This window comes from Lissotriton helveticus, chromosome 9 (assembly GCF_964261635.1).
Source record: "Lissotriton helveticus chromosome 9, aLisHel1.1, whole genome shotgun sequence".
In the NCBI taxonomy this organism is placed as follows: domain Eukaryota; kingdom Metazoa; phylum Chordata; class Amphibia; order Caudata; family Salamandridae; genus Lissotriton; species Lissotriton helveticus.
This window is the reverse complement of record NC_136070.1, coordinates 874109699-874122853: the sequence shown is the minus strand read 5'-3', so window position 1 is coordinate 874122853 and position 13155 is coordinate 874109699. Positions and strand designations below refer to the sequence as shown.

The 13155-nt window shown below is 42.6% G+C and overlaps 1 protein-coding gene across 1 annotated transcript in view; it reads right to left on the bottom strand.

The window, feature by feature from the left end:
* Positions 1-8344: 8344 nt before the first annotated feature.
* Positions 8345-13155, bottom strand: part of LOC144781939 (cytochrome P450 2G1-like) — a 729499-nt gene continuing 724688 nt past the window's right edge. Inside the window, exon 10 of the mRNA XM_078661027.1 lies at positions 8345-10462. Coding sequence (XP_078517153.1) covers positions 10281-10462 — 182 coding nt within the window. The 3' untranslated portion in view covers positions 8345-10280. The remainder of the gene's footprint in view (positions 10463-13155) is intronic.

The window sequence follows — 13155 nt, the reverse complement described above, 5'->3', positions numbered from 1 at the left end:
TGACACAAAGGAAATCAAAGCACTGCATTATATAACTTTGCGTTACTTTGGGATACTATCCAACAGAGCTTCTGATTAGCACTAGATAGTAAATTTCAGCCTAGCACTTTGTGACTGGTTTTGCATCACAAAAGTGACTCAAACCTGTTCCAAAGCATTAGTAAATATGGTCTTTGGTGTATGTTGGTGCGTGATCAGCTATAACCAGATCATGCACCTTCCTCCATCATTGCCCTCGATGTGTATATCAGTTTGAAAAGTCAAGTTATTTTTTTTAAATGTGCTGAATTTTTATTGCCATACATTTTAAATGTAATTGATGCATGTTATCCTAGGGATGATGTTAATGTCTACATAATTGACAAAGACGTTACTTCCCACCATATCAAGATCTCAAAACATTATAATTTTTCTAACACTAATAATTGGCTTTTCAAGTCCATTCTGCCATTTTTCTCAGCATACTGTGCCTCATTCGCTTTGATTATATAAAATAGGGTTTTACTGAAAAGCCACACGACCATTAGGGTTATCACACCTATTGTGGGAAATATACAAGACTGGTTGTACTCCCAAAGGGACTCGATAAGGGACAAAGGGCTTGATGATCAATCCTATTTTGCAGTTACAAACACTGCGCTTCACAACATAGGCGCATTTGCACCAGCAAAATGGGTTTTTCACTATGTACTATACCCATCATTTTTGTTTACTTCGTTAATCCCATTTTTGGAGTCATCAAACTTTTACCGACTCCTAAAATGGGATTGTGAATGGATATCTATTCTCAATATGGAACGGGCATGTTGAAGGGATGCCTTCCAAGTTTAGAATTAGTATATGATATATTAATGTTTTGTGACCGTAACCTAGTTTCCTAACTCCTGAGTTGGGGAGCTAATTAGAAATAAAGTGTGTGCTGGGGAGTAGGCAGTGGTCCAGGAGACAACTGCCAACTCCCAAACTTTTTTTTAAAGTAAACTTTTTTTTAAACAGCTCTACTTCCCATAAGGAAAAAGGGCTGTGTTTAAAAAGAAAATGATTACTTTATTTATATGCGATCACAGACATAGTAGCTGGCTGATTCCAGCAGACAACCATCCATGAGATGGCTAATAATTGGAGTAATTCACAAATTATGACCTACCTTAATAATATTGGTTAATTAAGTCATATTGAGACCCTCTCTGGGAATTTGCCAATTCTGTTAACTGAACTATTAGTACATAGATTGGTTTCCATAGTTCAATATTAGTTGCAAAAATATTTGTCACGATTAATGACCAGTATATTACAACCAGTGTTTTGTGATCCAGTTCAGAATCCCTTAGCTCTCTGAGATCAATCAGCCACTTCACTCACTTTGACTTTCATCTGTGGTTCAAAGTCATTTGTCAGCATAGGAATAACACTTTTTCATTGCCACCAATCTGAAACTTGCCACTCGGTTGACAAGCCTATTAACGCAGAGCCTGATTCCCAGCCACGCCTGAAGCGTGTTGCCTGCTCTGTGATAAACATAAGGAGGGCCCAAGTTGATACTTTTTAGGTCGAGCCTAGAGTCAGCGTGCAAATGCTGCACTAGGGAAGATCTGGGGTAGTTGAGTAGGAGAGTGAAGCCCGGCCAACTCCCCACCCATGTTTTTCATTGGCTCGTGTCTTTGACCTTTGTATATGCTGCCATATGATTTCTTGATAGGCTCGAAGTCCCTCCTTAGTAGGGCCCTGTCATCATTTGATTCCTCCCATGGCTACTTCCCCTTTTACTTGGTTGTTACACCGGACCTGTTCTATTTTCTTTATTGGGTTACTCCTAACTCAAGCAGGACGACGTACTTCGCTTACATTCAGCAGCCATGTGTACTTTCAAGGCAGTGGGAGAATGGCAGCTGTTTCCTTTCCGACGTCACTGCCGCTCTTTTTTTTTTTAGTTCTGAGTGTAGATTAGTTGCCGGCTTCTTGGATCACGATTGTGATTGCGGGGTTTCACAACATACTACCGGCAACCATTTGTTGCCCCATTAGGCTCCTGGCAGCGAGGACCAGCTCAAACTTGGCAGTTCGGGCTGGACTGTTCCCATAAGGCACAGGGTCAGACTGATTTGCATATAGCCATGTCTGAAATGGGGTGGCTGAGTGGGTTAAAGAATGGTGATGGATTAAACCCAGATCAGTTGACCGGGGGTGAGTGTTTGATTTGCTCAAACGCTCCGTCCATCATCCCCTTTTGTATCGCTTTGCTCGCCCTAAGTGTGGCAGGGTATGCTCAGACGTGAGTCCCTTGCTCACTTGGCCACTGGATTCAAGATAGCCTGGCTGATGAGGATTATGAATCCGAAACCGGTCCCAGGATGCTTGTTTCCGGTCCATGGAAGACATGGCTTGGCAGTTCGGGCTGGACTGTTCCCATAAGGCACAGGGTCAGACTGATTTGCATATAGCCATGTCTGAAATGGGGTGGCTGAGTGGGCTAAAGAATGGTGATGGATTAAACCCAGATCAGTTGACTGGGGGTGAGTGTTTGATTTGCTCAAACGCTCCGCCCATCATCCCCTTTTGTATCGCTTTGCTCGCCCTAAGTGTGGCAGGGTATGCTCAGACGTGAGTCCCTTGCTCACTTGGCCCCTGGATTCAAGATTGCCTGGCTGATGAGGTTTATGAATCTGAAACCGGTCCCAGGATGCTTGTTTCCGGTCCATGGAAGACATGGCTTGGCAGTTCGGGCTGGACTGTTCCCATAAGGCACAGGGTCAGACTGATTTGTATATAGCCATGTCTGAAATGGGGTGGCTGAGTGGGCTAAAGAATGTTGATGGATTAAACCCAGATCAGTTGACTGGGGGGTGAGTGTTTGATTTGCTCAAACGCTCCGTCCATCATCCCCTTTTGTATCGCTTTGCTCGCCCTAAGTGTGGCAGGGTATGCTCAGACGTAAGTCCCTTGCTCACTTGGCCACTGGATTCAAGATAGTCTGGCTGATGAGGATTATGAATCCGAAACTGGTCCCAGGATGCTTGTTTCCGGTCCATGGAAGACATGGCTTGGCAGTTCGGGCTGGACTGTTCCCATAAGGCACAGGGTCAGACTGATTTGCATATAGCCATGTCTGAAATGGGGTGGCTGAGTGGGCTAAAGAATGGTGATGGATTAAACCCAGATCAGTTGACTGGGGGTGAGTGTTTGATTTGCTCAAACGCTCCATCCATCATCCCCTTTTGTATCGCTTTGCTCGCCCTAAGTGTGGCAGGGTATGCTCAGACGTGAGTCCCTTGCTCACTTGGCCACTGGATTCAAGATAGCCTGGCTGATGAGGATTATGAATCCGAAACCGGTCTCAGGATGCTTGTTTACGGTCCATGGAAGACATGGCTTGGCAGTTTGGGCTGGACTGTTCCCATAAGGCACAGGGTCAGACTGATTTGCATATAGCCATGTCTGAAATGGGGTGGCTGAGTGGGCTAAAGAATGGTGATGGATTAAACCCAGATCAGTTGACTGGGGGTGAGTGTTTGATTTGCTCAAACGCTCCGTCCATCATCCCCTTTTGTATCGCTTTGCTCGCCCTAAGTGTGGCAGGGTATGCTCAGACGTGAGTCCCTTGCTCACTTGGCCACTGGATTTAAGATAGCCTGGCTGATGAGGATTATGAATCCGAAACCGGTCCCAGGATGCTTGTTTCCGGTCCATGGAAGACATGGCTTGGCAGTTCGGGCTGGACTGTTCGCATAAGGCACAGGGTCAGACTGATTTACATATAGCCATGTCTGAAATGGGGTGGCTGAGTGGGCTAAAGAATGGTGATGGATTAAACCCAGATCAGTTGACTGGGGGTGAGTGTTTGATTTGCTCAAACGCTCCGTCCATCATCCCCTTTTGTATCGCTTTTCTCGCCCTAAGTGTGGCAGGGTATGCTCAGACGTGAGTCCCTTGCTCACTTGGCCACTGGATTCAAGATAGCCTGGCTGATGAGGATTATGAATCCGAAACCGGTCCCAGGATGCTTGTTTCCGGTCCATGGAAGACATGGCTTGGCAGTTCGGGCTGGACTGTTCGCATAAGGCACAGGGTCAGACTGATTTACATATAGCCATGTCTGAAATGGGGTGGCTGAGTGGGCTAAAGAATGGTGATGGATTAAACCCAGATCAGTTGACTGGGGGTGAGTGTTTGATTTGCTCAAACGCTCCGTCCATCATCCCCTTTTGTATCGCTTTGCTCGCCCTAAGTGTGGCAGGGTATGCTTAGACGTGAGTCCCTTGCTCACTTGGCCACTGGATTCAAGATAGCGTGGCTGATGAGGATTATGAATCCGAAACCGGTCCCAGGATGCTTGTTTCCGGTCCATGGAGACATGGCTTGGCAGTTCGGGCTTGACTGTTCCCATAAGGCACAGGGTCGGACTGATTTGCATATAGCCATGTCTGAAATGGGGTAGCTGAGTGGGCTAAAGAATGGTGATGGATTAAACCCATATCAGTTGACTGGGGGTGAGTGTTTGATTTGCTCAAACGCTCCGTCCATCATCCCCTTTTGTATCGCTTTGCTCGCCCTAAGTGTGGCAGGGTATGCTCAGACGTGAGTCCCTTGCTCACTTGGCCACTAGATTCAAGATAGGCTGGCTGATGAGGATTATGAATCCGAAACCGATCCCAGGATGCTTGTTTCCGGTCCATGGAAGACATGGCTTGGCAGTTCGGGCTGGACTGTTCCCATAAGGCACAGGGTCAGACTGATTTGCATATAGCCATGTCTGAACTGGGGTGGCAGAGTGGGCTAAAGAATGGTGATGGATTAAACCCAGATCAGTTGACTGGGGGTGAGTGTTTGATTTGCTCAAACGCTCCGTCCATCATCCCCTTTTGTATCGCTTTGCTCGCCCTAAGTGTGGCAGGGTATGCTCAGACGTGAGTCCCTTGCTCACTTGGCCACTGGATTCAAGATAGCCTGGCTGATGAGGATTATGAATCCAAATCCGGTCCAAGGATGCTTGTTTCCGGTCCATGGAAGACATGGCTTAGCAGTTCGGGCTGGACTGTTCCCATAAGGCACAGGGTCGGACTGATTTGCATATAGCCATGTCTGAAATGGGGTGGCTGAGTGGGCTAAAGAATGGTGATGGATTAAACCCAGATCAGTTGACTGGGGGTGAGTGTTTGATTTGCTCAAACGCTCCGTCCATCATCCCCTTTTGTATCGCTTTGCTCGCCCTAAGTGTGGCAGGGTATGCTCAGACGTGAGTCCCTTGCTCACTTGGCCACTGGATTCAAGATAGCCTGGCTGATGAGGATTATGAATCCAAATCCGGTCCAAGGATGCTTGTTTCCGGTCCATGGAAGACATGGCTTAGCAGTTCGGGCTGGACTGTTCCCATAAGGCACAGGGTCAGACTGATTTGCATATAGCCATGTCTGAAATGGGGTGGCTGAGTGGGCTAAAGAATGGTGATGGATTAAACCCAGATCAGTTGACTGGGGGTGAGTGTTTGATTTGCTCAAACGCTCCGTCCATCATCCCCTTTTGTATCGCCAAACTGAAATGCTGGCAGAACTAATATATCGGCGTTGCTATCTGGTAAGAAACTACTCTTACTGAACAATCTCCCTATATTTACTGATACCACTACTTTGCCAGGGTTTAAAATAAGAGGCGACACGATGTTGTAACGGGATAGAGATGTCGACTTTGAAGTTGGGGAACTAGGTCCAGTCTCGTGTCCCCTCATTATTTCTAGGCAAACCAAAGTGTGCCTTGTTCAGATGAAATGTGGGGATATTTTTGCGGGGGGGGGGGTAATTTCTTTTTTTTGCAAAACATATTTTATTCAATTATGTCATAAATTTTGTGGCAGGAGATGGCTCCTGGCATGACAAAATGAATGACTGAAGTCTAAGTACAATTCCTTCCTGTGGTGCCCCACACTGGACTTTCAGTTTAGTAGTAAAAAAAAATGTTTGGTTTTTTTAAATAATTTAACATCGACAACGCCCAGAATGAATATCGCTGTAGTGCAGGGAACCTACAATTCACCAATCTTTCACAGTCCTCAATCCTGATGACCAGAACGTGCATATAAGCACATTGCCTTGTCCGCAGTTCACCCCACAATGCTCCACAGCCCATATTGCATTTCCACTTTTAGGAATGCTTCCTAGCACCCCGTGACTTCCTGTGTGTCCCATATCCCCAGTAGTACAAGTTGTATCTCTCTCGAGTGCATGCACTTTAAACTTCTGTCTAAGCTGTGGTTTTACTCACATAAACTTTCCAATCTTGGGACGTCTGAGAATATAGGGCCATATTGTCAAGAACAGGCGATAAAATTATCGCTGCTTTATCGGCAGGAAACTGCCGCTAAAGCGGCGATAATGGGCTTGATAATATGTCCTTCTGAATTCCCATAGCAGCCCAGGTTCTGGTGTTAACCTGGGCTGCTATGGGAATTCACGAGGGCATATTCTCAAGCCCATTATCGCCGCTTTAGCGGCAGTTTCCTGCCGATAAAGCGGCGATAATGTTATCGCCTGTTCTTGATAATATGCCCCACATTTTTATCAAACCCCTTTGTGGCAGTTCACATATTCATAATGCTCAGACTAATTCAAAATTAGTGCATGAAGCAGGGATCTCATGTAAACTGTGAGCAGCAATGTCAATACCTTTTTTTTCTTGCATTTAGTATTGTAATATAAAATCTCTCATATGTGTAAATGTTGTGTTCATTTTACACCGAATCATGAAGCCACATATTATAGCTTATTTTTTTGCAACCTTTGTGGTTCATTAAAAAGTTCTGATTCTCTAAATGTAGATCTCTGTTGCGTTTTTGCAGCTGTAGATTTTTTTAATTGGGCTTTAAACACAGTAAACCCCGAAGAATATCTGTTGGTTGCCATCCTATGGGGATGGTTATTTTTTTTTGTTTTTTTATGTCGTGAGCAAATTTAAAGCTGTTTTACAATGATGATGTTTTTTTTTTGCAGAGCCATGAACTGATGCCTTAAGTTCTGCAAGATGTGCTTCCAAAGGTGGATTTTCTGAGCAAAAAGTGTCAGAGCGCAGGTTAGTTTTATATTGTAAAGGACACTTTCTGTTGATGGTGTAATGCATCACTGTTGTCTTGATGACTGCATGCTGGTGAACTGCTTGAGAACAATGTGAAATGTGACCAGACACCTCAACCTTGAGCAGTGTGGACTAAGATACTGTGAATCTTTTGTTGTTAGCAGATCAGGATCTTCAGCAGGCCATTTCATGTCGTTGGAATTAATTAAGGGTATTGCATGGACTAGGGTGTAGAAACCATATTCATTCAACGCTGTAAGTACCCCCCTTCCAATTTTTTGATAGTAGATAAGGGCAGACATTAGGACGGATGTCTGTCCCTTTTCATTGCTTGAATTGTGAGAAAATGGACTTGCGAACATTAAATGCCAGTGTACATAAATTCATGTTGTCAAAATGTGTTTCTGGTGTTGAAGAGCAATGATTGAAGCATAGCTGGTGTATTATTGATCGTCATTCAAGTGGCAGCAATTAAAAGTGCTCAGATTCCATAACCTGTGGTGGTTTTGTGCAGCTGCAGGGCCTGAGGCGGATTCATGAGGAGGAGGTATAAGTTTTGCAGTTTGTTGAATCATTTTTCCTACCCTTTGAGAGGCCAGAGGAAAATAAGTGGTTGAATTTTGTGAGATAACAGTTTTAGCATTCCTGAAACAATCTCTTCCACTTTAACTTTGCATGACTGGTAAAATCTGTGTTGTATCGAAGTACAGTAGTTTGATAAAACTACTTGATTGTAAAACTTGGCAGAATGTATTTTTAAACTTTCCTCGAATTGTTGGGTAACTGTTATCAATGTGTTTTCAATAACCCCCTTGTGTGGGTTGTGAACAATGAACGCTTCTTCACTGTATTGTTTTTTGAGAAACAAAACATCACCCTTTTAAAATCTTCAGCTTTTTAGGCTGTTAGGGTTATGATGCAGATATGTTTTCAAGTAAGCACATATAAAATGTCATGCAATATGCTTGAAAAAGTCTATAGTAAGGGTGTTGGCCTTAACGTACAACTGGCTAGTCGTGATTTTGGTCACAAGGGATCTAAACGGGGAACAAGGGGACAAAACAAATGTGTACTCTGCGTATGGACATTTATTTCATAGCAGGATCAATGATTGGTAGACATTGCATTTTGTGTGGCCCTAAAGAAAGTGTTATTTAATTTCATGTGTCCATTGGTTTGTTTCTTCATTGGAGTGACGATGTAACACTGTTTACAAAACTAAAACAATCCTGTTAAATCGAGATATATCACTGTATATTCTCTTTACATAATAACAAAGCAATTTTTAAACAAGATAGCTCATTTTTTAATCATTTTACATAGAATGGCGCACTTTAATACACACAAACTCATTGTGTAATGCAGTACGATTGTTAAATGATGTAATATACCTCAAAAGCTCCCCTTTCTGTAACCAATGCCTCCACATTCCCTACGTCCCCTATTCTGCCACCTAATTCCTCCTCTCAGCTCTCCCGTAAAAATGTAAGCACTACATTGTAGCAGATGCAAGCTTTGCCTTTTTCATTTTATATCTTGCAAATTAGATCGACATTTAAACTTAATAACGCATCTCTTATTGCCTGCTCATAGAAGATATTAAGCAATATATCATATCAGGCGCAAAGATCAAAAGAATAATTATTAATACAGCTCAAAAATCTGTTTATGCAGCTATTATCTATAAATCACTAGCTCGTCATGCAGAATTTTTATGATAGTCAAAAAATATTCAGCCACGAGCTATGAACAGAAAAAAAGACCTCGCTTGCGAAACAGGGATTAGTGGTATGGCCACCAGAGTAAAACTGTGTACTTTTTCACACAAATTCAAGACAATTAAAAAAAATGCACCTTTAAGATAAAATGCTTTTTGGTGACGTTTTCACATGAGGACATACCTCACATAAAAAAGTCAAACAAAACATTTTCCGTGGCTCTACTGTTATACTGGCAAAAATGTCCTGCAATTCCATAATTCAGAATTACGAGGCATTTCATGCAACCCGAAGGTCTGGAATTTTACATTAGGTGGCATAATTTAAATGTCATAAGGCCTAATGCCTATGTTTAAATTGTGCTAGTTTTCAGGTCTGTGTCAGTCCAACACACTGTTCTTCCCACCTTGGTGTGAAGACACCTCTTTACACATTATTACTTAATGAAAAAGGTTTTACAAAAGGTTTGTAAAATTGCCTCAGTACACATGTATATATGTGAAGAAATCCATAATCAGTCACTCATAGGCATACATGGAAGACACTCAGTAGTAGAAAAATATATGCTTTTAACATTAAGTCGAGAGCAAGTAATAAATCGTGTTCAACAAGCTTGACTTTAGTTGTAGTCAATGTTGTTAGGTTTGTGTGTCCTCCAAGTTGACTCAGGAAAGGTAATCAGTCACCTTTTCGAATGTATATTCTTTCTTTGGCGGTATTGACTTTAGGTTGGTTGATGTCCTCCTTAGATTTAAATCAATAAGGCGCGTTTCAACCCTCACATTCGACATTATTGGGTGCTTCATCAGGATAGATGTCTTAAAGGACCTGAAAAGAGGGGAGGTTTATCTTTTGTTGTAAGCTAATAGATGGATTATAGTGCCACAAAGAAAGGCACCTATGTTTTTGGTACTTTTAGCTGGTTACCGATGCCAAATAGAATGAAGAAATGGGATGAAAAGTTCGAGAAAGTTAAAAATGAATTTAGTTTGATAACGTTTGAGAGTTTTCAGTGTAGAGATGGAATCTCAGAGAGAAGCACTTCAAGAACACCATGCAGGTAAGCTTCATAAATTTCCACGGAGCATGCTAACTCAATAATCCAAGTTTTTCAAATTTGGACTATAATACCTAGAATGCAATAAAAAATATGGACTGGATGAAATATTTCAATGGGGAACTGGAAATCTTGAGAGCTTTGCGCTTGATGAAAAGTGGTGCAAAACATCAGTGCATTGATTGTTTCAATAAGTGATAGTTTAAGAAAGGTCATTTAGATTTATTGACCCTTCTTAAAATTTATAAAAACAGACATTCCCCAAAACAGGACATTTCAATTAACCTTTCGTGAAATGAAGATTCAGTAAAATGCAGCTCTGACGCTCAGCAGATAAAGAAAACTAATGCTTGCAGTATACTTAAGATAAACATATCATGAATGACAGCGCTGTAGGGCTGAAAGTGGGCAATCTTTGGTGCCCCACTGCCCTGCATCAATTTTTAACGTGGGGTGATGTAGAGCTGGTATGCCCGCGGGAATTGTCCGAAGCCACTTGTTACTGGTGTGATGTCAAGTTCTTCCTGGTTAACAACAGGCTTGATGTCAAAGTTCTGCAGAAGGGTAGTAAGGAGAATAAACAGTTCCATGCGTGCCAGTCCCTCTGCAATGCAAATCCGCTTACCTAAAAAACACAGTGGAAAAGAATAGTCAATTATAAAGTTGATTTATCAACTAAAGTATCTATTTCCTCTAAATTAATGGATACATCAACTGCTCAGGCTTTATAATATTTTTTGGTAATCTTGTTGCCATACCGGGGCCACCTATTCCACAGTATCTCCATATGCAGGTTTTTCTGAATGGCTGGTCTGGCTCTGAGATCCCTATAGTTCTGGCATGCCTGCTCTAAGAGATATTATGACCTTAGGACTGAAAGCAGCCTCCCTGCGGCAATTAATGTGTCTGATGCCTGGGGCAGGCGAGTGGAGGCTCCTATGCTAGTCATTGACAGAATTTCCAGGGCAAACACAGTATTGTGTCAGAAGTCACACACGCCTCGGAGCCACCCTATTTGTGACAAGGTGCACCATAACGCCTACAGGTAACTCTGTGGACTTTAGGTGTAATCCCTGCAGTTCCCGGAGCTAACCAACAATCATCCTCTCACCCCACCCTCTCCCATCTGGTCACAGAGTGGCATGAGGTCAGGAGTCTCACAGACCCCACCCAATCCTGTGATGAATTTGGAGATGATGCGGTGAGAAAGCAGGAATATGAAAGCTGGAACCTGCTTATTACTGCCTGGTTTCCAATTTCTAGATTCTTGCATTAGTGCTCAAGGTAGGAGGTGGTTGTATTCCTGCTCCTAGTGTCTAGCCAGCACTGACTGTTTAAGGTAAGTGAAAAATAATGTGTCAAATGTGTACAGGAAGAACCTGTGTGTAGTGTGTTTATCTGTGTAAGAGTGTGAGTGTGATGACGAAAGAGATTGAGTGACGTGGGAGTAGGTGAGTAGTAGTAGGTGTAACTGTGAGTGAGAATGAGTGAATCACAAGTGAGAATAAGTGCAACAGTGTGAAAGAGAGAGGGATATTGAGACTGCAAGATTGAGTGTAACAGCGATTGTATGTGATTGTGAGTGAGGCAGTGAGAGTAAGTGCACATGAATGAGTGTGGGAGCGATAGTAGTATGAGTGAGAGTGAGGGTGTGTGATTACAAATGTGTGTCAATGTGTGGGAGAGTGGGTTTTGGAGTATTCTACTCTTTGAGTCTTCCACTGGCCCCGGCACCTCTGCTAGTAATTCTAGCCATGTAGGTACTTCTTGGCATTAACGGTAGCGTTGGAAAAAATGATGATGCTGCCACACTGGGGATAATTATTAACATATGAGACATCCTTGGCAAACTGCTGCAATTGGAAAACTGGACATGATTCTTTGCTTAAGGAGCATCCATGTAAAAACGCTGGCACTGCCATTTCTAACGCTGACTTTGAAAACGAAAGACCCCTGTCACCCAGTGCTGTCTTTGTTTCCCTTGACCTTGAACGTTGTATTGTGAAACATTTGACACCAGTGAGTGCCCATTTCAAAACATGTAAACAATCATTATATGAAAGGAGAAGGGCTACAGCTTCCTAATAAGCTAACATTGACGGAAATACAAAATAAGATAATAAAAAAGTAATGCTTTCAAATGTTCCTGGACCGGAGAACCACATATTCTGACTAGCTTTTAAGTAAGGATGGCGGTGCTTGGTGCAAATACCTTTCTGGACTGCATTATGAAAGCAGATTAGTGGACATGAGACAAACATCTTTGTGCAGATTGGTTAAGTTGCATTTTGTTTTTGTGGTGATTGGTTATAATATTTGTGTGCTATTGCTCTGTTACGCTGCTTTATTGTAGTATTATGTGGTTTTTGTTGTGTTGCACTGCATTCTGGTTTGGCTGTTTTGAGTACTAGTATATTTTCGATGTGTTATGTTGATTTGTATATGTTAGGGTTTATCTTCTGTTATTTACTTTAGATATGTGAACAAATACCGGTATTTTCAAGCCAAATAACAATACACAGGACCTGACCCGTGTGTCCAGTTACGGAACCAGGTAAAGAGCAGTAGCGGTCGGCAGTAGGTGTTTCTGTAGGGCGGTGAAGTGGGCAGGGGGAGGGGCAGGGCGGGGTGTAGTAATGTATGGATTACGGAGTTTTACAGGTAAGTAAACATTTAAATAAATAAAACGAATTTCGTTGTGCGCACTGCATCACATTTTGTGATGCATTGAGCGCAACGAAATTCGTTTTATTTATTTAAATGTTTACTTACCTGTAAAACTCCGTAATCCATACATTACTACCCCCACCCTGCCCCTCCCCCTGCCCACGTCACCACCCTACAGAAACACCTACTGCCGACCGCTACTGGTAAAGAGCGAGAACAAATAGAACGGATCTGTGGGACTCTTTTGTTATTCTGTCAGCATAACTCTCTCTCTTGACAGAAAAAAAAATGCTCCATTTATTCTCCAAAATAGGTATAGTATATCATATATAAACAAAATTAGTGCAGGCAGTGCAGTGCTCAAAGGTGCAGTGATGTGAAATATATACAGACAGGATGTCTCAAAGTTCCATAAAAATGACTGTTCAATATGTATTCACTGATTTCTGTATTCAACTGATTGAATAACAGGCAATCCCTTTTAAAGATGTTGATGTTTCGACCCTACATGCTGTCGTGTAGTTCCTATACGCCCTATACAGGATCTGCGCATTTTGGATAACATAAACTGTGGGATTGGTGGGATACTGATTCTGTGCACCCCCACAGACACGTCAGCCTGTCTGTATCAGCTAGCTCACAGAGCCACTA